Source organism: Vidua macroura, chromosome 19 (genome assembly GCF_024509145.1).
Source record: "Vidua macroura isolate BioBank_ID:100142 chromosome 19, ASM2450914v1, whole genome shotgun sequence".
NCBI classification, from domain to species: Eukaryota; Metazoa; Chordata; class Aves; order Passeriformes; family Viduidae; genus Vidua; species Vidua macroura.
In genome coordinates this window covers 5,740,752-5,760,537 of record NC_071589.1, presented here as the reverse complement: position 1 = coordinate 5,760,537, position 19,786 = coordinate 5,740,752, and the positions used below count along the sequence as shown (strand labels likewise).

At 55.5% G+C, this 19,786-nt stretch overlaps 1 protein-coding gene across 3 annotated transcripts; it reads left to right on the top strand.

Moving 5' to 3' along the window:
• The first annotated feature begins 1,996 nt into the window (after nt 1–1,996).
• Nucleotides 1,997–18,056, top strand: RAB37 (RAB37, member RAS oncogene family). Of its 3 annotated transcripts, XM_053994717.1 has the most exons (10): nt 1,997–2,207; nt 7,865–7,975; nt 12,244–12,354; nt 14,399–14,440; nt 14,587–14,653; nt 14,739–14,791; nt 15,274–15,339; nt 16,064–16,120; nt 16,386–16,462; nt 16,573–18,056. In XM_053994717.1, the coding sequence occupies exons 1-10, from the start codon at nt 2,148–2,150 to the stop codon at nt 16,676–16,678; spliced, it is 750 nt and encodes a 249-aa protein (XP_053850692.1). In that variant the 5' UTR covers nt 1,997–2,147; the 3' UTR covers nt 16,679–18,056. The 3 variants fall into 3 exon arrangements, with proteins under 3 accessions (XP_053850692.1, XP_053850691.1, XP_053850690.1); XM_053994716.1 differs by lacking the exon at nt 12,244–12,354; XM_053994715.1 differs by lacking the exons at nt 1,997–2,207; nt 7,865–7,975 and adding an exon at nt 10,132–10,288.
• Nucleotides 18,057–19,786: the final 1,730 nt, after the last annotated feature.

The following is a 19,786-nucleotide window of genomic DNA, read 5'->3' as shown; positions in this document are numbered from 1 at the left end:
AAGGGCCTAAAAACACCAAAATAACGTGGAAACTCGAGGAACCAAGTGACTGGACCTAGTGGGAAGAGTCCTTCCATGCCATCAATCAAGTTCTGGAGGTCACCACCACCTGAAAGTAGCCAGACCGTGATGAGGACCCTAGTCTACGAGCCACTAATCGTCTTCCTAGGCACGCCCTCGAGGACGGAAGCCCCAGTTCTGCTGTGAAGCACAACTGACCACCTCCTCCTCTGCATCGCCGAAGGGAGCAGCGACGGTGTGCGCGACCCCTCGGGCCCCCACCCAGAGCTGATCAACTAATAAAGGCCTTTTCAAAGGAGCTGGTCTCCTGGCCCTTAATTTACATCAGTGTACAATAAAGGTGTCTAACAATTATCAGCTTATTTCAACCATCTTAACTTTACCGAATTTATTCATGACAGCTATTGTTTCTGAGTCCAATCATCTGACCCAGCAGAACCATCTCTGCAGTCAGAAGAAATAATGGGCAGATATAATTAGCAATGTCAGGCCCAGGCAGTCAAACAGCAATCGGACGGGTGCAGATGACTCTTGGAAGCATGGTCTGTTCCTCTTGTCATGAATAAGTTCAGTAAAGTTAAGATTGTTAAGATAAGCTGATAATGGTTAGACACATTTGTTGTACTACATATTCATTCCAGTTGTACCCTTGTTGTAATACCCCCCCCTTGTTACTTCTCCCACTGTGGAATTATTATATGCCCCCCCCCCCCCCGGTTCACTACGGTTGTACCCTTGTTATAATACCTCCCCGTTACCACTGTTGAATCCCTTTATTGGTACCCTTATTGAGTCTCTCGGGTATTGCCTCCGCTGCTCCCAAAATGGCGGCCGGAAACAGCTTCGGTGATATGCAAATGAAGTAAAGCAGAACAGAATCCGACAAAAGGGCCTGGAAACAACAAACCAACGTGGAAATTTGGGGAATCAAGTGACTAGACTTAGTGGGGAGAGTCTCCCCATACCTTCAACCAAGTTTTGGGGATCACCACCACCTAAAGGTAACCAGACTGAGATGAGGACCCTAGTCAAGGAGCCAGGAGACGTCTTCCTAGGCACGCTCTCGATGGACGGAAGCCCCAGTTCTGCTCTGAAGCACAACTGATCACCTCCTCCTCTGCGTTGCTGAAGGGAGCAGCGGCGGTGTGCGTGACCCCTCGGGCCCCCACCCAGAGCTGATCACTTAATAAAGGCCTTTTCGAAGGACTGGTCTCCTGGCCCATTTATATCACTCTGACTAGAGGCCATCTGCTGCTCTGGAAGGAGGGAATTGGAGACTGAATCGAGTCTTTATTAGATAAACTCCTGAGTAAAGATTAATTTATTTCCAGTGCAATCAACAACATCAGATTTCTTTAAAGGGAGTCGTAAAGAAAAGGATCTTAACAAGATATTGACTGTTACCTTCGGGTTTAGGCACAGCTTCATCCCGTTTCTAATAACAATTTTTTTTACTCTAAGCAGAGTCCTAACTGGGTTCTGTAAATGCAGTGGAATCCCAAAGTGGACCTGTCGGGGTAAATCAGGCTCAACACCAGTTTGGTCCGGTGTCAGCCGGAGCAGCCTCGGTGCTTCTTAAGTGCCAACGAGCCTGCTGTGAATCCGGGCTGGAGCAGGGCAGCGGACTTGGTCCTTGCTCTCAGCTCGGCACTGTCGGAGCTGGTACCGAAATTCTTTCTGCCAGGGCTGGCCGTGCCCCGTGGGCGCCTCCCGCGGCCGAGGGAAGAAGGCCAGAGATTCCCGGCGGCGACGGCCGGGACCCCCGGGCTGTGCGAAGTCGAGGGGCTCTATCGCGGCGGACAGAGATGGGGAGGAGAGGTGGGGAGGGACCAGCGGTTGTGCGGAGAGTCCGGTGAGCTCTGCCGGCGTGGGCGACGCTCCCACCGCCTCCCCGCCCCCGGGCGGGACTCGCCTCTCGCTGCTTCCCCCCCGCCGCCTCCTCCGGGCGGGAGAACCCTGCGAGTGGCGGCGACGAGCACCGAGCACCGCTGTCCTGCGGTGACGGAGCGGGCCGAGCCGTGCCGCACCGGGCGGGCACTGCGGGGCCGAACCGGGCCGGGCGGGACGGGCGCTGTCCGCGGTGCTTCAGGGGCAGCCCGGCCCGGGCACCCCCAAACCCCCCGGCCATGGAGGCCCGCGCCGCCGGCCCGGGGGGGGACGGCTACAACGAGGCACTGCTGCACAAGGTAGGGATGGGGGCACCCGGGAGGGGACTGCAGAAGGGGCAGGGCTCCTGCTTGAACTTCCCGGCAAATTCCGTCCCTCTGCCTTCCTCGTTCCTCGTCTCCCGGTGGGGTCCGTCTCTCATCCTCATTCCGGTGCGGCGGTGGGGGTGCGGCGGCAGCTCTCTGCCCCCTGTGGGGGTGGGCAGCCTGCAGGGATTGGCCCCGGTCCCAGACACATCCCGGCTGATGGTAGGCAGGAGGGTGGCAGGATTCGGCGTGTTTGGGAAGCCAGGACTGCTGGAACGGGGCCAGCCCCGCGGCACAGCCCGCAGCCGCCCTTCAGCCGCTCCCACTGTCCTGTGCAGGCTCAGGGCGGGTCGGGCGCAGATGAACCCCGGGGCTCTGTTTGCCAGAAGCAGATTAATGAGCCGGGACTTCCCTGCCATGAAATAGCCGTGTCCCAGAGACGTCCATTCCTGCCCTTGTTGCTTTGAAATCCTCTTTTGCAGTGTTCCTGGGACTCTGTTTTGTAACTGCAATTGCACAGAGTGTGGTCAGGGTTGGTGGTGTCCCTGAAAGACGTGGGGCGCTCAAGCTTTGCTGCGGGGGCAGCCGCAGCAGGGATTTTGCTCTCTGCAGTCAGGCGCTGCCCTGCAACTCCTGGAGTGATGGAGGAGATGCTGATTTATCACGGATCCACCCATGACTCCTTCCTGCTGTCCTCACACTGCTTTCCTGCAGTCCCCAGTGACTGTGCAGGAACTGGCACCCTCGGGAAAATCAGGGATGTGACAAGACGGGAGAAGGGCTGGAGTGTTGTGGATCCCTCTTCACAAATCCCAGTCTGATCTGTATCCTGCTGTACTCAGGGCAAGGTGCCCAGCCCTTGATTAGTAGAAAAATATCAATTACTAGCAGCTCTCATTTCTGTTGTACATGGAATACATAGAACATGCCCCCAGGGATGACTTGAGAAACTTTGATTCTTTGCAAAGCCTTAACTCTCTTTTCTCCAGGAAGCAGCTGCAGCAGTTAAGGAATTACATTGGTGGAAATGAGGCTCTGGGCAGAAGACCTTCCCGGGCAAATAACCATTCCAGTCCCATGTTCCCTGGTGTCTCCCTTGGTATTTTTCTGCCTTTCCTGGCTGGGCTGCTTATCTTGCAGAAACAAGGCTGCTTTCACTCCAGGGAAGTGAGGCAGCAAATACCTCACTAGATCTTGTATCTGAGCAAGCAATCACATTTCAGATGTGTTGAAAAACCTCAAGAGAGCTTTGCAGTCTGGAGACAAGGATTAAATGTTTTCTGGTTGGTAGCTAAACCCAAGCCTGGGGAGGAAATGGGCCAGGAGCTAACCAAAGCAGGAACAGCAGAAGTTTATTCTGGGCTGTTCCAGAATAGTTTTGCTTGATACAAAATGATGAATTCTGCTCTCAGGTGATTTGACCCATTGCCAAATCATTCTTCCTCCTCTGTGATTCCTGGATCCATTTAGCTGGAGCAAGACCCAAAGGCAGAGGGATGTGTTCCTTGTCTGTTGTTGATCCAAGGTGTTAACAGGGGGTTGCAAACAGGGATCTCCTGCATGATCTGAGCCAGGTTTTGTTTGATGCACAGCCCAAGAACTCATGTCTGCAGGGCTGAGATACAGCCTCTGCCAAGGCAAGGGCCCAGCCAGACAGGCAGAGGGCTCCAGGCTCTCTCTCAAGCTGGTGTGTGTCTTGGCCATGGTGAAATAGTGTCTAGGCAGGTGGGGACAGCCCTGAACTGTCCCTGTGGCACATAGCAGCTTCTAGCATCATCCAACTCCATCCCTGGAGTACTGCTTGGAGCAGGGGAATTTTATATAAAGAGCAGGTTAAAAATAAGTCTCAGGAACTGAGAGTCTCAGCCTGAGAGGCCACGAGAGTGGGGTGGTGAGGGGCTGAAAGCAGACATGTCTTCACCCTCAGACCTCTCCCAGTGCTATGTCCCAGCTGAGCTCTGCAGGCAGCTGTGCTGGGGGGCATGTACACATTTACCACAATTTGTTGTGATAAATCTTGCTCATCTGGGCACAAACCTGTGGGTTTGGGGTTTCATCAGCTCCCTGAGAGCAACACCAGAGCCTGTGGAGGGCACTTCTCCCTTTCCTTCATCCCCTGACTGGGGTTTTACACTGTCAGGCTTCCATTAGCTATATTTAGCTCAGGTCCAGGTTCTGCATGTTAAATCTCGAAAATGAGCTGGGAAGACAATCTCAGCCCACATGCACTGTCCCAGATCTCCTCCCATTTGACTGGCACCGGAATTGCACCCATTGCCTCCCTGCACTGCCTTGACAGCTGTGCAAAACCTCTCTTCCCTTGGCAGGTTAGACCAAAATATCTCTTTTCCTTGCAAGTATGGGAAGTTTGAATTATTTTGCCTTGTCTCTGCAGCCCATGCCAAGCCAGCAATGATTTTGACTGGAAGTGATCAATTAGCCCCAAAACTAACTCAAGATGTAGGGAAGGATATTTGCTCTTCCCCTAAGGCAGTGCAGGCAGACAAGTCTTTTCAGGAGGGTGTTACAAGGTGTACCTACTTTTCTCTGGGGCTGTGGGGTGGTGGAGAAGTCAGGTTGCCTCTGCCACCCAGTGGAAGTAATTTCCTTTAGCTGGAAACCAGGATTGTTTTGATTGCACTGGGGCTGAGCAGTGGTCATGTGGGACTGTCACCAAATGAGTCTCCAGATCTTGGTAAGGTTTCCCTCTGTACCTTGCCCAGCCCTGGCAAAGCACTGTTCCATCTCCACACCACCAGGCAGAGAGGTTTGACAGCACCAAAAGGAATATTGCAACATTTTACTTAAGTTTCCCATGAAAAAACAAAAAAACCCAACAAACTCACCCCCCAAAAAAACCAAACCAAAACAAAAACAACCAACCACAAAAAAACATAACAAAACAAAAACAAACAACAACAAACAAACAAACAAACAACTCCAAAAAAACCCAACTGGGAAAACCTGGGGGGATGAGAAGGTGTGGAAGAGGTCTGCCTGTGGCTGAGAAGGGGAAGAGTCAGGACAGCTATGGAACTTCGTCTCTGGGAGATTTTTTACTATCATGACTCAGTCCTGTCCAGACTGAGGTTTCAAGGGCTAACTAGCCACATCTTCCCCACAGTGGGCTTTTTGTTCTTATTTTTGTTTATTTGGTGACCAGGAAGGCCATAGTGATTTCTACAGTCCCTTCACAGAGCCCATGAGCTTTGCCTAAAGTCATTAGGAATATCTCTTGGCTGATCCAGGCCAAATTTTACTGTTATTATTAAGTCATGAAGCAATTCATGAGTTGTCTCTATTATGAATCCCATTTAAATTATTAATAGAGGAATCTGCCTTTTTTACATGTAAACCCTTGGCTCTGCAGGCTTTCTCTTGCTCATTCCAACCAGCTCTTCTCCCTCCATAATTAATGCTGCTCTCTGCATTAACTGCTCCCAAAGACAGCACTGCAGGGTGTACCCAGTCTTGTTGCACATCCCAGCATCAGTATTTTACCTGGAAATAGTATGTAACACCAAATTATACAGCACTGAGATGCAGGAGCCCCATGGTAATGAATTCTTGGAGTGCTTTCCTATCCAGCTGCTCCTGGGCCTATCCTTCTCTCTGCACAGGGAAGAGTTCTGGGCCCTAGGGAAGAGCAAAAGGGGGGTTGGGCAGGGAAATTTCCCCCAGGAAAGGGGTGAACCAGATCCTCTGGCCCAGAGATTTCTTCCTCCCAACATTCCCCCAGATCCCATGCAAGCTCCCAGCTCATGTGGCTGCTCTGAATGTACAAGTGACCTGCAACCAGCCCAGGCAGGGAGGAGGGAGAAATCTCTGGCTGCAGATCTGGGCACAGGTTTCTTCCTCTCAGCACACAGGTCTGTGCAGCAGTCTGCATCTGGCAGAGGTGCAGGGCTCCCTCCTGCCAACAGCTCTGCTCAGCAGGTCAGGCTTTCCCCAGGACAGGTTCAGTGTTTGGGATATGTTCTCCAAGGAAAAGTGCTGATTCACTGAGGCAAGCACTCACTGAAGGGTATTGGTGGGAACAGGCAGTTTGTGGGGTGGTGCTTTATGCAAGGCAGGATGCTGATTTCCTGCCAGTCCACATCTCTGCATTGTTTCTGGTCCTCAAGCTCCTTTTGGTTTCAGCCCACTTCTTTGGGATCTGTGAGGTGCAGGAACCATGGTAGCAGGTGCTGTGAATCCCACGTGGCCTCCCAGTGTATGGAATCAGGTCTTGATTTGCTGGGGCTGTTCAGGATTTGATTAAACACATTCCTTCACACTCATGCTGTGTTTTACAAGGGGAACTGCAGTGCCTAAAGTAGTGCCAGGACTGGTCACACCCCAGGGCACTTTGGGACAGGAGAGGGATGGGACCAGATGTGCACAGAGGCTCCCCTGCATACTGGGGAGGTACTGAAGCACCTTCAGGCTGGAGACAAAGGACTGAGGTGTTGCAGGATGGAGCAAGGCTGCTGGAGCTACACAAGCACAAACCAAGAAGGGGTAAAACAGATGCAGCAAAGTGTAGCAGAGGTGGATTCAGAGAGTGGGGAGGTTTAGTCTCAGCACCTCACTGCCTCATCCCTGAAGCCTCAGGGGTGACAGGGGACCAGTAACAGAAGGGACACTCCATGTGTGCCAGAACTGCAGCTCCAGGAACACCCCTGTCCTGGAAGACAAAGCCCAAACCACTTCTAAGCAAGAAGGCTGGTAGTAGAGTGTTTATTTGAATTTGTGTCCTGCAAAAGGGTTGAAAGTGCCTTGGTTTCCTGAAAGGATGGGAATGTTTGCCAGTGGCTCTGTGAACAAAACCCAGATACCAGCAGAGGGAAGGGAGGGGTTCTATTTACACTGTAGGTCTCCCTTAGGTCAGGGATTTTGAGGGACACAGGTAGGAGCAGAAGGGAAGATGAGCTCCCCAGGGGTGCGGCGTGGGTACCAGGGCCATGGGCAGTGTGGGAGCTGCTTAAGAGGTTACAGCTCTGACACCAGCACGGCTCCCTTGTCTCTTCTGCTCAGGGATGGGAGCGGTCTGGGGTTTCCCATGGAGGCTGGAGAGGCAGAAGGACTTCATGACTTCAAACACATCACTTTGCCAGGAGGGAGTGCTGTGAGTCCATGACATTAAGGCAGCACAAAGTCAGCCCAGTGACCTGGCGAGGTTGCTTGGCAGTGGCAGCAGCTGTGTGCAGCAGCTGCAGGAGATGCTCTCTTTACTAAACAGTTTTGTACTTAATCCAGTGACTCCAAAGTCCTGCCAAAGAGGTTTTCCAACAGGCCTGTGTGAGCCAAGGCTGCTTCTGCCTGGCAGCTTCCTGAGTTGGGGTAGGAGCTTCTCTCCTGCTCACTCTCCATGACAGGCTGTGCTTTACTTTCCCTCCCATCTCTCCTCTCTTGGACAGGGTGCAGTGGGTTTCAGGTCTGAAGCTCATCCCAGAGAACATTTCATTAATTACAGAGATGGACAAAGGGGTGGAAATTCCTTTCTGGGCAAGTGGCAGAACCAAATGTGACAGATCCAGGGGCTGGGCGGGTCCTTCTTGATCCTGCAGCATTTGCTGCCACATTCCCCCAGCACACCTACCCAAATATCTGGCCCCCAGCTCCCCCATCACCTGCACCTGCACTGATGCCTCTTTATCTGGTCCTTGCAGACAATCCTGGTTGGAGACAGTGGCGTGGGGAAAACATCACTGCTGGTCCAGTTTGACCAGGGCAAGTTCATTCCTGGCTCCTTCTCTGCCACCGTGGGCATTGGGTTTACGGTAAGAGCCCAGTCTCTGGTTCCTGGGCTGTGCACTCACCCTTGGGGAGCAGCTTTATTTGGGGAATCAGAATCAATGAATCTGTGGTAAGCACAAAGAATTGGATACTTTGTTTTGGTGCTGCTGGATGAGGAGTTTGGTTTGGCAGTGTGCTTCTTGGCATGCTTTGGACTGCTGGGAGGGATGAAGGATGGATAAAGCTCCATATTCCAAATCCCTTGATGGGGCCGTGTCTGAGTGCAGCCTTACGCTTCACAGACAGAAAGCTGCCTTTGGAGCTGCCCTGCTCTGCCAGGGAGATGCCAGCCTGTGTCCTGCCTGTGTCCAGCCCGGGGCCCTGGCAAAAAGTCAGGCAGATGGTGACAGTGCCTGGGAAAAGCATTCGGCTGCCATCCAGAGCTATTTGCAGAGCTGCCGTGGGGTGTCAAGTGGCTCTGATGTGTGTCCCCTCTCCTGGGGAAGCTCAGGACAGGGACAGTGCTTGGGACCTTACTCCAGAGAGACTGTCTTCCCTTCAGTATTGTGACAAGGCTGGAACTCAGCAAGGGGCTGAGTTATCTATGGGGATGTGATTAGCCACGGGAATTTTCTTTTTAGTCCAGGCCAAGGAAGCAGGAAAATGTGGCACCAGTGGGGATGGTCTGCGGCCAAGCAGCCCAGGGACTAGCAGCCAAGGGTGCCCCTGCTGAGGGGCCTGATCCGTGGGCAGACAGAGGAGGCTCAGCCACACCACTGATCTCTCCCTGCTTTCAGCTGCCTTGTTTCTCCCACAGCAAATGTCATTGTGTGGAAGTGATGCTCAGTCAGGTGTTTTTCCTGCCCAGGCAACTCCATGAGCTCCAGCACAGTTTTTCCATATCCTTCTAGCCCCCTCCCCATCCTGCTTCAGGGAAACTCAGCCACTTCCAGGAGCTCCAAGTGCCTCCAGCCTCCAGCTCTGGGCACTTTCCTGGCCAAAAAGCACATATAAACTATAAATCCCCCAGCTGGGTCTGAGTGCAGTCACAGGACTGGAAATACAGGTTCTATTTCCCAGGGGGCAGAGGAGGGCTTGGTTGGTGCAGGAGCCAGCAGCCCCAGAAAGTGCGGAGGTGGATGCCATTCCAGAGGGTATCTCTGCCACTGGACCTCCTGTGGCCACGTGTGGCCTTTACCTGGAGAGCAGCAAGGGGCACAGCACTGGAGCCCTGAATCCCTGAATCTCAGTGGTGTGAGCAGGGATGGGGGTTGCCCTGAGATTAGCCCTGATGAGGGAGAGTGAGATGAGATGAGATGAGATGAGATGAGATGAGATGAGATGAGATGAGATGAGATGAGATGAGATGAGATGAGATGAGATGAGATGTTCCAGGGAAAATAGATCACGGAGGGCTCAAGGCTCCTATACATGAAGTGATGCCTGTAGTGCATGGACTTGTATGGGGTATTATGGGGTGGGCTTTTGGGTAACAACATCCATCTCCAGGGATTTCTCCCACATTCCTATGCTTGGGTTTTTCCTAAATGAAGTGCAGTATGAGCTGGGCCCCAATGGCTGGTGTAGGATGCAGGGGGCTGCGAGCAGCCAGGGGGAGCGGGAGGCCTGGCAGCCATCCCGGGTGAAACGGAGGAGCCGGCTCGGCACAGCTCGTGGCTTCCGGCTAACAGCTCCTGCTCCGCTTCCCTCCCAGCTCCTCGCTCCACGGTGCTCAGCTGGGGCCCAGCTCAGCACCGGTGGGGCTGCAGCAGATGGGGCAAACCCCCCACCCTGGGATGGGCTGGTGGGGTGGGAGTGGGAGCTGTCATCCCCACTGTCCCGGTGTGGCAGGGTGGGATTTGGTAGCACCGGGGTCTCCGTCCCCACAGTCTGTGAGGGACGAGGTGACTGTTCATTTGAGGGGTGAGCAGTTCCTCCTCTCCCCACCCAAGTGTCCGGAGGGATGCGCCGGGGCTCTGCCCGCTGTCCAGTGCAGCCAAGCCGCTAGCAAAACCCAGCACCGCGGGGTCCCCGGTGTGGGGGTGCAGTGGGGCAGGTTTCTACTCTTCAGCCTCTTCCTCCTCATCCCGTGCCCGGGCTGGGCAGGGAGGCGGCCGGGGCACGGCCTCGGGTGTGGAATCAGCCGGGGAGGAGGAGGAGAAAGAGGAGGAGGAAGCCGGGTGGGGCCGCAGCTCCCGCGGCCCCCGCGGCGCCGGGACTCGGCGGCTCTGCTCGGACGCGCCATGGGCGACCCCGATGGGGCAACGGGGAACGAGACCCCGGAGGGGAGCGGGGAACCCCCGAAGAGCAGCGGGGATCCCCCGGCGCTGTCCCGGGATTACGAACTGTCCGGCAAGGTGGGAGGCGGCGCGGGGTGAGCTGGGATGGACCGTCCGAGCTCTGCCAGAGGGGAAGGTTTGGGTTCGCTCCCCGGCTTGGGAGACACCAGGAGGGGTTTAGGAAGGGTCCCAAGGGCCGCCCGCTTCCTCCGCTGCTGCGATCGCGCCCAGGAAGCGGCCGCGAAACGGGGAAGAAGGCGAAGGAGGCGGCAGCCCCAGCTGATTACCCCAGCCCTTCTCTGCCCCGGGAGTCTCCCGATGCAGCAGGTGCAGAGATTGGGGTTTTCCCTCCCCGGGAGGTGGAGATGGGGGCGTCCCTGCCCGAGGGTGCTGTTTGTGCCCCAGGGGTGTCCCTGCCCGGCAGTGTCAATAGGAGGGACCAGCTGCAGGAACAGGACTTTGCGGGGCTCCCGGGGGAAGAGGAGCATGGCCAAACTCTGCCCCCTGAAAGCCCGTCAGACCTTTTCCAGGGCAAGGGGCTCCTGCCAGCCCCGCAACTGTGCCTCCCATGGCACAGAGCAGGGGGAGCAGGACCCCATCCGGGCCATCACAGCACCCCAAGGGCTCCGAGGTGGGAACAGCATTTGAGCCCTGGATCCAGCCCAGGGCCCCCCTTCACCCACACCACAGCATGCACTTGTGAATGTCTCTGCACCCCTGCCAGGCCTTGGGGCAGGAGGGAGCCCTCCTTCCTGAATGCCCCCTTCTTCCCCACCCTAGCCCAGGCAAGGGTTGCCCTAGGAAGCACCTTCCTCATCTGAGCAGCTCAGGGGAGGCATAGGACTGATGAACCTTTTACCCCCAAAATTTAATATACAGCCCCAGGCTGAGCCCAGCACTGACAGTGTCAGCCCCGACACCCCCTGCTGCCTCACTGAGCTGGTTCCAAAGTGGTCCTGCACGCTGCCACCTTCTTTAAACTGCTTTTATTCCTTTGTCTTTATACACCCCTCTCTGACTCCTTTTTGTGGAGGGCAATTTCCATGTTTGAGGAAGAAAAACAGTTTTCAGCCTGGTCTAGAGTGAGGTGGAGGCAGAACTGAGCAATGTTCCCAGCTCCCCACAAGCCCTGGGGAAGGATTTGACCAGCAAAGTGGTAGCAGGAGGCAGAGCATTTCCAGCCACCAGCTTTTGGCATTTGTTGTGCCATCCCTGTGGAAGGTGGCCATGGCCCGCTGTGTTTGCCTGCCCCAGAGGCAGCAGGGCTGCAGAGATTTACTTTGCAAGCTCCAGCATCCTGTCAGGTGGGCATGTAGAGATGGACCTTCCTGCTGAAGTCCTGCTCACTCCTATTTTTCATAGGGGTAAAAAATGATGCAGTCAGGTTAATGATTGCTGGGCAGGAACAGGTTGCTGCAGGTAGGTAGAAAGAACACAGCATCGGGAAAGGCTGTGCTTATGGAGCCCAGAGTTGGTCTTGGCTGCTCCCTGCCTGAGTCCGGCAGTGCTGGAGTGGCTGGAGAGCCTGGGCTGATCCTGTTTGCTTAGCAGGAGGGGAAAGGCATCGTGTTTGCTTTGGTGTCTGCAGCAGGCACTGACAGGGAGAGAGTCCCGGACACGCAGGGTTTGCCCAAGCCATGCATCAGCCCTTGGGCTGGGCACACCCGGGTCAGGGGCAAAGCGTGGGCAGAGGTGTCGCCACTCGTTTGGGAGCTGCGGCTGGTTCTCTAGGAGCCTGCTGGGCTGGGAGATGGCCAGGGGCTGACTAGGAGATATCTCTTCTTGCTGCAGTACTTGCTTTCACACCAGCTCTTCCCCTCTTTAATGGCTGGGGGCTGCCCTGGGGCACTGCTTGGCTGCACCCTCAGGGGTCCCATCCCACAGCCAGCTCCCACGGGGCTTTCCAGACCCATCAGGACCAGCCCTGGGGAAAGAAACAAAGGGAGAGAAGGAACTGGGGAGGGCTCAGCACCAGTCAGGGGTGCTGCTCCCTCCCTGTCCAACTGACATCTCTCCCTGCGCCCATCTTGCAGGTGATGTTACTTGGAGACTCGGGCGTGGGGAAAACCTGCTTCTTGCTTCAGTTCAAAGACGGGGCCTTTCTCTCCGGGACGTTCATAGCCACCGTGGGCATAGATTTCCGGGTGAGACCACCACAGCTGCCAGCCCCTCACCCCCCTCGACCTGCACCTTGGCCAGGACAGGGTGCTGGGCAGGGGGAATGGGGTTTTCCAGCCTCTGTACCCCCAATTATCTCCCAACCAGCTGCAGGTGCTTGCTGGAACCCTTCCACCCATCCCTGGGAGAGCAGTAATAGATGGAAGAGTCCACTGGTACTGTTGCCTCTTAACTTTAAATCAGCAAACAGTCTAGGTTTACCCCTCCCAGCTGTGTTCATGGTCTGGGGGTGTGTGCTGGGCAGCCAGTATGCTCCACCATGCAGGCCAAAGCCAACAGCTGGGGGGACATACACTGGTTGCTGTAATTTTATGCCTTGAAAGGGCTGAAATGGGCTGCTGAGAAGTTGTTAGGGTTACCAGATTCTGTTCAAACCCCTACACTGTTGTCTGCTCAACAAATTTCAGCTGCAGGGTCTCTCTAAGGGTGTCCAGGGAGGCACAGATGTTTGCAGCACAGGGCAGAGCAGGAAGGAAGTCACGGGGGTGTCCCTGGGCAGGGCTCTACCCACAGCCACTGACACGTGTCAAGTGTGGTCAGTGCTTCCTCTGCCCCCACAGCTGCAGCTGCTCCAGTTTTCTGCCACTTTTGCTGCCCTAGCTGTGTTTGGCTTTTGGTGGAGCTGGGGACTTGGTGATCAGGGGGTGGGGGAGAGAGATGGCTGTGGGTTTGGTTTGAAGGGGCCATGAGGCCTGTCCTTATGATAAAGTCATGAAAGAAGGAAAATCTGCTGTGTCCCACTGTTGGGCTCAATGCTGGTGTCCCCAGAGGTGTTGCCAGCCCGTAGGTGCCTGCTCTGCTGTGTGCAAGCATCCCTCCAGCAGCTCATGGCTCATTGCTCTAGGTAATCTCCAGAGTCTCCTAGGGCATGTTTTTGTTTTATCCAGCCCATTTGCTCAAATGCTGTCATCACCACATGGGCTGAATTTCCATTTCAAACAATTCCAGGCAACCAAATTATTTATAGGGGTCTTCTCTTTCCAGACTCTAAGTATGATTCTTTAAGAATCCTAAAATAGCTTTTCAGTAGTTTTTTCTTTTCTTTTTTCTGGCCTCTGGAGAGAAGCCCCTGCGCTTCTGATATGAGAACAGTGATTGCTTAAGCCTCAATAGCTGCCTTCCCAGCTCAGTTGGAAATGCCTCTTTCCTTTCCTGGTCCCAGCCCAGCCTGGCTGCAAACCATCCTGACCCAGGAGATTTCCTGGGGCCATGCTGAATACAGCTGTGTGCTACATGCAACCCCTCCAGCTCAGTGTTTACTACCTCCTTTAAGAACCAAGCAAGGCTCCACCAGCAAGAAAACCTGAGCAGGACACCCAGCATCACCCAGTGAGTGTGCCCAGGCAATTTGTAGCATCCAAAGCCCTTAAATTACTGCAAACAGGCTAAATTTTTAGTGCAGCAGTGGTTCCTGAGCACATGGAGCTGAAGAGTTCCATCAGAAAGATCAGGGCTTTTTGGTGAGCAAACATAAAAGCACACCAACGTGTTATTAATAAATGCAAAATTATGTGTCATCCTTCCGTGCCTCCCCACTTCCGCAGCTCTGCCAACTTCCCAGGGGCTGCTGCAATCCCAGAGCTTCCCAGCAGGAGCCAGAGCAGGTCGGTGTTCCTGGGATTTGCTGGACAGCCAACGTCATTAACTGACTCATTAGGGGACTTGGGAGCCAAGGACAGGGACTCTGGCTGTAGGAGATGAACGAGGCACTGGATCCAAGGCGGGCTGGGATCTTGCTGTCTCCTCCCTGCTGATTCTGCTCTTCACTCTGACTAGAGGGGTTGCTGCTCTGGGATGTCCCTGTAGCTGCCAAACAATCAGGACCATGGTTTGTAGCAATGAGGCTTCAATGTCCAGCCCCACAGGCAGCCTGGCTTCATCCCACTGGCCCAGGGAGAGCAGCTGAGGGGCTGAGGAGCTGGGGGAATGCCAGCTCAGCACCAGGGCTGGCTGGCACATGCACCAGGACAAGCTTTGGGCTGATAAACCTGCTGTCCTTGTCTTCTGCAGAACAAAGTGGTGACCGTGGATGGTGTGAAGGTGAAGTTGCAGGTGAGCTTTGGGAGGGGGGAAGAAATTTCCAGATGGAAACCCACCTCAGGCTTAGCATGGTGGCCCGGCAGGGCTGGGATCCACCGGAGCAGACCCAGCTCGGGGAGGTTGCTCTCCCTGTTCTCACCAGGGCGGTTTCTTGGCAGATCTGGGACACAGCAGGACAGGAGCGTTTCCGCAGCGTCACCCATGCCTATTACCGGGATGCCCAAGGTGAGTTTGGAGTCCAGCAGGGATGGGGAGACCATCCAGAGCGCATTCCTGCATTGTAGCAATGCCTCTGCCTCTTCCTCTCCAGCCCTGCTCCTGCTCTACGATATCACCAGCAAGATGTCCTTTGACAACATCCGTGTGAGTCCCACCATGGGTTGGGAGTGTTTCTCTCTGGGACTGGGAGCATGGGTGGCCTGCTTGGCTGGCCAGGTGTTTGGAGCAGTTAGGAGCCTGCTTTACCTGTAAGCACTGGCTGTTCTGGCCAGACCCAGCCAGCTGGGAGCTCATCCCAGGGCACCTGGCTGGGTGCTGCATGGCTGGGTGAGTTTTGTTTAAGGACATGGTGAATGCCTGAGGGAGAAAACGTGGTTTGGGAAGGATGTGAACTACAGCTTGGGCTGTAGCCAGGAGACAAGGTGTTTTCAGGACTGCTCATTTGTGTTGCTGGAATAATTCCTGTGCCAAGAAAAGTCATTATCCCTTTCCTTGTTGGGGAGAGATGGGGGTGCTGAGGGGATGTGAGGGCTGAGAGGGAAGGGAGGGGGGTACTGAGGGGTGGAGGGCTGAGTTAGGAGGGACAGGAGTACTCCTCACCCCAACACAGTCCTGCTGCCCTACAGGCCTGGCTGACGGAGATCCATGAATACGCCCAGAAGGACGTGGTCATCATGTTGCTGGGCAATAAGGTGCGTGCAGGGTCCCCGTCCACCCTAGCATTTGCTGTGCTGTGCCCTTGCCATCCCCATGGCTGTGCAGGGATGGGGCTCTGCCTGCACCCTCCACCGGGCTCTGCTTCTTTCTGGGCTCAGCCAAGCCCAGAGGTGATCCCAGGGGTTTGGGGGGTCGGGGAGGGCAGTATTCCTGGTAGCCAGCGGGTGGCAGCATGAGGTTGAGGTTCCAGGTACGGGATGCTCCTCGCATGGGATGCTTTGGTATGGGATGCTGCTGACTATGGGATGCCCATCCAGGCCGGGATGCACCCCTGGACCTCAGGTAACCCCAAGCCCTAGAAGCCCAACAAGGTCCCAGATTCTCTCCAGGGGTCCTAGATGCTGCTGGGTGCCCAGTTCCCAACTGGATTTGCCCTTGGGACTGGATGTCCCCTAGATCCTGGATGATGCTGGGTACTTGATACCCAACAGGGTGCCAGAGCCTCCCTGGGTCCTGGATGCCCTCAGGTACTGCTCCAGGTCCTCAGTGTGCCCAGGTCCCAGGTGCCTCCTGACATCCTCAATGCCACCAGGTCCCAGATGCTCCACAGATCCCAGATTCTCTGGGCAGTGGATACTTCTGGATCCATGCTGCCCCTCGTTCCTGTCAGCCCCCTGAACACCCCACACTTCTGGTTTGCCAGATGCCCCAGGGTGCCAGCTGGTCAGATGTGCGGTGACATTTTCCTTCCCTTGGCAGGCTGATGTGAGCAGTGAGAGAGCTGTGAGGACGGAGGATGGAGCATCACTGGCCAGGGTGAGTTGTGCCATGGTCTAACCCAACTTAAGCCCTCCCAGACAGTTTCATGTCACTCAGGGTTCCCATGCAGCCATGCCATCCGTTCTGAGTGCCTAGACCTGCAGGCACTTGCAGGGGCAGCACAGCAGTCATTTGCATGCAAAACCTGGGGCAAGGCAGGGAGGGGATGACCCTCAAGCCTTGTCCAGGCTACAGGGATGATTCAGAGGGCCAGAAGGGCATCTTGGTGATAGCCACTGATGGGGTCGTGCTGCTCTTGCAGGAGTATGGAGTGCCTTTCATGGAGACGAGTGCCAAGACAGGCATGAACGTGGAGCTGGCCTTCCTGGCCATTGCCAAGTGAGTACGTGGGGCCAGGGCACTGAGCAAGGAAGGTGTCCCCTGCAGCCCCACCACCTCCCACACACCAGCACAGTGTGGGAGAGGGTAACACAATCCCACCACTCTAGGGAGCTGAAGCAGCGCGCGGTGCAGCCTCTGGATGAGCCTCACTTCCAGATCCACGATTACATCGAGTCACAGAAGAAGAAATCCAGCTGCTGTGCCTTCTCCTGAGGGTGGCCCAGAGGAGCTGGCAGGCCTGGGGGCCCAGGTGGGAAGCAGAGCAGGGCCCAATCCTGCCCTCAAGCACTGGAGGGAACCAAGCTCTGACAAGCCAAGGTGGATGGCACAGTACAGTGGAGCTGAGTCCATGAGGAGGGCCCTTGTCCTGGTGCTAGGATTCAGATTCTGCTGCCCTGCAGAGCAATGACCTGTGTGCCACCGTGGGAATCACTATGGTGTGGTGACTGCCAGCCTGGCCAGCAAGCCATGGTGATCCATCACCTCCACCACATGAACAGGGTGCAGGACACAGCCACACACCTCACTGAGACCCTTGGAGCAGTTGGAGGGGCTGTGCCATAGATGAGTCCCCCTGCAGCCTCTAGTCCTGTCCTCCCTTGCAGCTATTCCTGCTTGCAGTGCTGCTGTTGTCCAACTGGAAGGGCCTGGTCCAGCCCCCATGTCCCTGGTACTGCCAGGCACTGGCTTCCCTCCAAGGAACCCCCTGGGCTGCCCCACACCCCATTGTCCACACTCAGCTGTGGCTCCTCATTTCTGCAGTTGCTGCCAATGACTTTTATCCTCCTGCCACCACAAATGCAATGATGTCCCCACTGTATCCTGGCTGTGCTCGAGGGAAGGGCTGGGATGGGGAAGGGTCCAGCCAAACCTGCTCCCTGCCCACACAGCTGGTGTGAGAAGTCAAATTCCCCTGGGAGCATCTGAGCAATGCCTGGGGCACTTCTGGTTCACACAGCAATTTGGAAAAACTTTGCTTCCCCCATGTTGTAGCCACAGAAATTAGAGATTTTTTTTTTTTTTAACAAGAAAAGGCTTTTTCATTTCAATGCCTCCAGACTGAACCATCTCCAGCCTCATGCAGGAGATGCCCATGGTGGCATAACCTGGGGTGATGCTTCAGCCCTGCCGCCTCCCGGGCCAGGCTGGGTTTCTCTCCCATCACTGTCCATGTAATACAACTATGCCTTCCTGCTATTGGCAAATAGCAGCTGGAACCCACTTTCTGGAGACCAGATGCCTGAGAGCCTTCAGCTGGCAAACACTGCTTCGTTGGGCACTGGTGGGGCTCAGGGACATCCCTAGTGCTCAGACCAGCTTTGTTGCTCCCTCAAGCACACTGTCCATTCCCTTGAGCACTACCCAGAGCAGTCAGATGGTGAATATTTGTTTGTGTAGCTGAAGCACTGATCCAGAGAGCAGCTGTGGAGGGTATGGCACTGCACGTAGGAGTCAGGGACTGTCCAGCACATCTGTCCCCATCGGTATCTTCCCTGGCCCTGCACCTGACTGCTCGTGTCTCACCTGCCCCGGTGCCTCCTTCACCTCTGCTTTGCCCCTGGGTCTCTCTTTGCAAGTTTACAGATTAAAACAGGGCATTTTTTGAGGCTTTGCATCTGTCTGATTGTTTATTGCGTGAGAAATCCCTGTCCTGGGTCTGCAATGTGGGAGGCTGCTGCACACAGGCGCTGCAGAGCAGCCGGGCCGGGGGGGCCTGGGAGCAGTCGTGAGGAGGGGCAAGCACCCAGGGCCCCTTCCTCCCTGCCTTCCTGCTGGGGAGGGCTTTCATTGCACATTTCAGACAGACCAAAGGTGAGAGGGGAAGAGTAAACATGACCTATTAAATTAAAACCAACCTCCTCCCCTGCTGTTCTCATGGTGCGGAGTCCAGCATTCCCCAAATAACTCCGTCTTCCCACCAATGGCATTGCTGCTGCCACTTGGCTGATGTCTGCAAAAAAAATGCTGGATGGCTTCAACACAAACAGACGTTGGCTCTTTTCTCTTTCCCCCCTCCTGCCTGAGCTCCTTTAACTTCACTCCAAGATGCAAAGGGCAGGAAGAGGCAGCTGGGGCGCAACGGTCCTGCCTGTGCCCTGCCATCCCGCAGGCACTACTGGACTACGGAACAGCTTAAGCTGTTTCCTTTGCTGATGCCTTTCTTTCTTATCACGGTCCCGTGCTCAAACCAGCCCTGCTGGAGCTGGATTTTGTTTCCTGACTGAGCGCAGGGTACCCAAAATGTGCTCTGCATCTGCCCTTCCAAAAAGCTTACTTGTGGGGCTGTGCTGCTCACAACCCCCTTGCCAAGGGGACTGCTGTGACACGGGCGATAGAGCCCCCGTACTGGGGCCGTACCACAACACGTTTGCCCTGATTTTCCTCTCCGAAGGCATTTGTCGCCTGTTGCCGTGGGATTCCTCTCCGCCGCTTTTCTCAGCGCCGAGCAGCCGCGGGCGAATGCTTAGCCGAGTGGAGGAAACAAATGAGCCCACCCTCGGCTCCCAGCTGCGGCCCACGGAGCTGGAGCACGGCCACCTCGAGCACGCTGAGGCCCCTGAGCAGGGTTTTGGGGCAGAGTGCCTTGTGAGAGACGTGTCCCATGCATGCAGCTGTCCCCTCCTTGCATGCCTGTCTGCAGCTCAGTTAAACGTGATCCTGGCTGCCCTGAGGACCTTTGCCCAGGAACTTCAGTCAGGCCCTGCCCTAGGAGCCACCTCTATGCTACCCTCTCTGGGACAATCCCAGGAGGCAGCTCTGCCTGGCACCAGCAGCCCTGCAGCATGGCCGGAGCAGCCCAGGCTGGTTGCTGCCTTGCCCTGCCCTGGCTGAGCCCAAACCCCAGGATCTCACATACTCATGGCCCCCTGAAGCTACTTCTGCTTCTCAGTCCATGAGCAGAGAACTTGGAGCCAGGGCAGAGCAAATTCCTGGGATTCCCTCCATCTTCCCCCCCTCCTCGGGCCCCCAGCTCTAGGGTGCTGAACAAGGTTCAGAGGCGGCTGGGGGAACAGGGCTGGTATCTCATTTCCACTGCAAAGCGATTTACCTGCCCTCTTCCAGGCCTGCTTTCCCGCGCAGTTTCAATTTGGGCGTTTTATTTTACTTCGAACATCTCTCCACCCTCTACGTCGGAGCAGCGTGGGACCAACTGCAGCCTTCAAGGACTGGGCGAGAGTATGGGACGGATATTCCCCGAGAGGCCACCCGGGGATGTGTCGCGGAGCGGAAACAGCTGGGAGCGTCTCGCCGATCTCCGGCCGTCGTCGGGGCTGTCTCCGAGATAGAGCCGATCCCCAGTGGGGGGAGTTCAGCGAGAAT

Bases quoted from the DNA above. Each gene is read 5' to 3' on its own strand.
- RAB37 (XM_053994717.1), top strand. From the start codon at position 2,148: ATGGAGGCCCGCGCCGCCGGCCCGGGGGGGGACGGCTACAACGAGGCA. The intron at 14,654-14,738 runs GTGAGTTTGGAG...CTTCCTCTCCAG, and splicing joins CTATTACCGGGATGCCCAAG to CCCTGCTCCTGCTCTACGAT. The intron at 15,340-16,063 runs GTGCGTGCAGGG...TTCCCTTGGCAG, and splicing joins TCATGTTGCTGGGCAATAAG to GCTGATGTGAGCAGTGAGAG.